This window comes from Eurytemora carolleeae, unplaced genomic scaffold (assembly GCF_000591075.1).
Source record: "Eurytemora carolleeae unplaced genomic scaffold, Eaff_2.0 scaffold868, whole genome shotgun sequence".
Taxonomy (NCBI): domain Eukaryota; kingdom Metazoa; phylum Arthropoda; class Copepoda; order Calanoida; family Temoridae; genus Eurytemora; species Eurytemora carolleeae.
The window spans coordinates 148,435-150,688 of record NW_019396755.1 but is presented as its reverse complement, the minus strand read 5'-3'; the positions used below and the strand labels follow the sequence as shown (position 1 = coordinate 150,688).

At 32.3% G+C, this 2,254-nt stretch overlaps 1 protein-coding gene across 1 annotated transcript; it reads right to left on the bottom strand.

Moving 5' to 3' along the window:
• Positions 1 to 850: 850 nt before the first annotated feature.
• On the bottom strand, positions 851 to 2,254 carry LOC111708264 (CD151 antigen). Its single transcript, XM_023481589.1, has 4 exons — positions 2,232 to 2,254; positions 1,971 to 2,061; positions 1,243 to 1,331; positions 851 to 1,021 (listed from the first exon to the last, which is right to left on the bottom strand). Exons 1-4 carry the CDS (start codon positions 2,241 to 2,243, stop codon positions 863 to 865), a joined length of 351 nt encoding a protein of 116 aa, XP_023337357.1. The 5' UTR covers positions 2,244 to 2,254; the 3' UTR covers positions 851 to 862.

Below are 2,254 nucleotides of genomic sequence, written 5' to 3'. Positions count from 1 at the left end.
AAAGCGTTTTGCATGAAACTACTATAATGGTTTTCATTATTTAACTTAAAGAGAGGTTATAATGATATAAGATATACTTAGTTTCAAATCGAGTACTAGGAGTACTAGACTAATTGTATGCTGAGAAAGTTGTTGTCACCTGTACCTAAGTTTAGTAATGAAAGTCGTGCCGGTACAAAGTTTTTGTGTCAAATGTCATGACGGTACAAAATAAATCTCAGAAGTTGTGTACAGTACGAGGCCGACCGAATGCTTAGTGGAGGGTGAAATAATATTAAACGTCGACATTGAATTCATGCACAATCAATTTATCAAAACCAATCAACCAACCATTTAATCAATCAATGGAAATTAGTTAAAATGTTAAAGTTTAAACTTTTATTATTTGCCGAACGGCGTCCATATTTAGTGTACACATTTGCACAATCTGAATTTGATTTATTTGAAAGATACACTAAACTTAACAGTAAAAAGTATTTAAGACAGCCAACTTGGAAAACATATTATTCTAAATTCTTTTTAAGTTTTTTTGATAATGTAAATAATTACCGGATGATTCTGTTAATGCAATCAATTAATCTCGTAATTTCAATCAATTAATCAATCAATCAAACACGACAGGGGTGTATATTTTCTCGAAAAATCACTCCCCCCTCCTTTTCAGAAAATAATTTTTTTCCCAGATCGTAAATTTGATTACGAAGAAAGGAATAATTTTTTAGGTTTAATTCGCTGAATTGGACAAAATAAATGATTTTAAGGAAGAAATAAATGAAATATTGGATAAAAAGTATCAAAAAGTATGAAAACACTTTTCATTCCCGTAATCATCAATAGTTATCTGAAAAATATACACCCCTGACTAACGTACGATAATCGACAATCTGTACCTGCAGCATGATCTCGGTATATTGTACTTCTGATTGCTGACAATAACACCAATCTCACGGTCACGTGATTCAGGATTATTAAAGACAGATCTAGCCCAGTCCTTTGGTCCCTTGGATCCACAGCAACCCATCTTAATTTGTAAAAGTTTGGTAAAAGTTTAATGCTGAAACAAAACAAATTTATAATTCTTAGTTTCTTATAAACGCTGATTTCACGCACTAGTCCCTTATCAGAATTGTAAACCCTTTAATTAAAAAAAATGGCATGTCTGATTCACAACCGGTATACCATTCATCCTTGATCAAAGGTTTAAAGGATACCGGTGTAAATCTATAAATGATTGGATTGTACCTCCTCTTGTACTTTATCAAAGGTATGTACACTGGCACTACTGGAGTTGTACATGTACTTCTGCAGTACAGTTTCCTCTACGCTCTTCTCTAAACATAAATATTGTACACTGTACGTACATATATTGCTCCATTCGATCTGTGCTCTTTGGTATTTTGAGAAATAATAAAAGTTTCTTAACGGGAGAAAAATTTCTTTTTGAAATTATATTTCGAAGACCTTATTTAATACTGGATAAAATCTAAATTGCGGAACTAATCAACCATCAGGTTGCAAAGTCATAGGAATTAGAAAATTTGAGTTTGTGGCAAAGACTCAATTCCTTTGGAAAATTCCCGGAGAACATTTCACCCAAACTCATTTATGTTGTTTAGCAATGGGCAAGTAAAAACTATGCTTATAATAATACATATTTGCATTGGTTACTGCATATATTTACATTTACAAGGAACAAGGAACAGACAGATTCCTACCAAGGCCGGAGATTGGAATAGAAGGGAGATACAACTGACGCAGCCCGCCCTACCATATGATTATACATGCTTTTCAGCCGGTACTTCAAATGAATAAGAAATATTTGTCTGATGTACAATTACCGCGTATACAATAACCTATTCTGAATATTTCTTATACAAAAGGAGTACCGTCTGCAAAGCTTGTATGATCTTATGGTAGAGCGGACCGCGTCAGTTGCATCTCCCTTCTATTCCATACTCCTTGATTCCTACCTATCAAAGATTCCAGAGTTTCCTTTTGAAAGTAGATAAATACACCGGCACAAATCTCAGCAATGAAAATAGCCACAAGGAAGGCAAAGAACTGAAAAAGAGAAGACAAGTCAAATTAACCAAATTGAAAAGTTTTTAAATGTAAAAACTATTTTACAGAATGAATATCATCATACAAAATATTATGTATAAAGATATATCAATAATTAAATTAAATAGTAAAAGTTTACAAATAAAAATATAATAAAAAAAAATAATTACAGATCCAAGCATCCATTATACCC

Coding starts and splice junctions, on each gene's coding strand:
- LOC111708264 (XM_023481589.1), bottom strand. Junction 1,332..1,970: donor AACTCTGGAATCTTTGATAG/GTAGGAATCAAG, acceptor ATTTATGTTTAG/AGAAGAGCGTAGAGGAAACT. Junction 1,022..1,242: donor TTGATAAAGTACAAGAGGAG/GTACAATCCAAT, acceptor TTACAAATTAAG/ATGGGTTGCTGTGGATCCAA.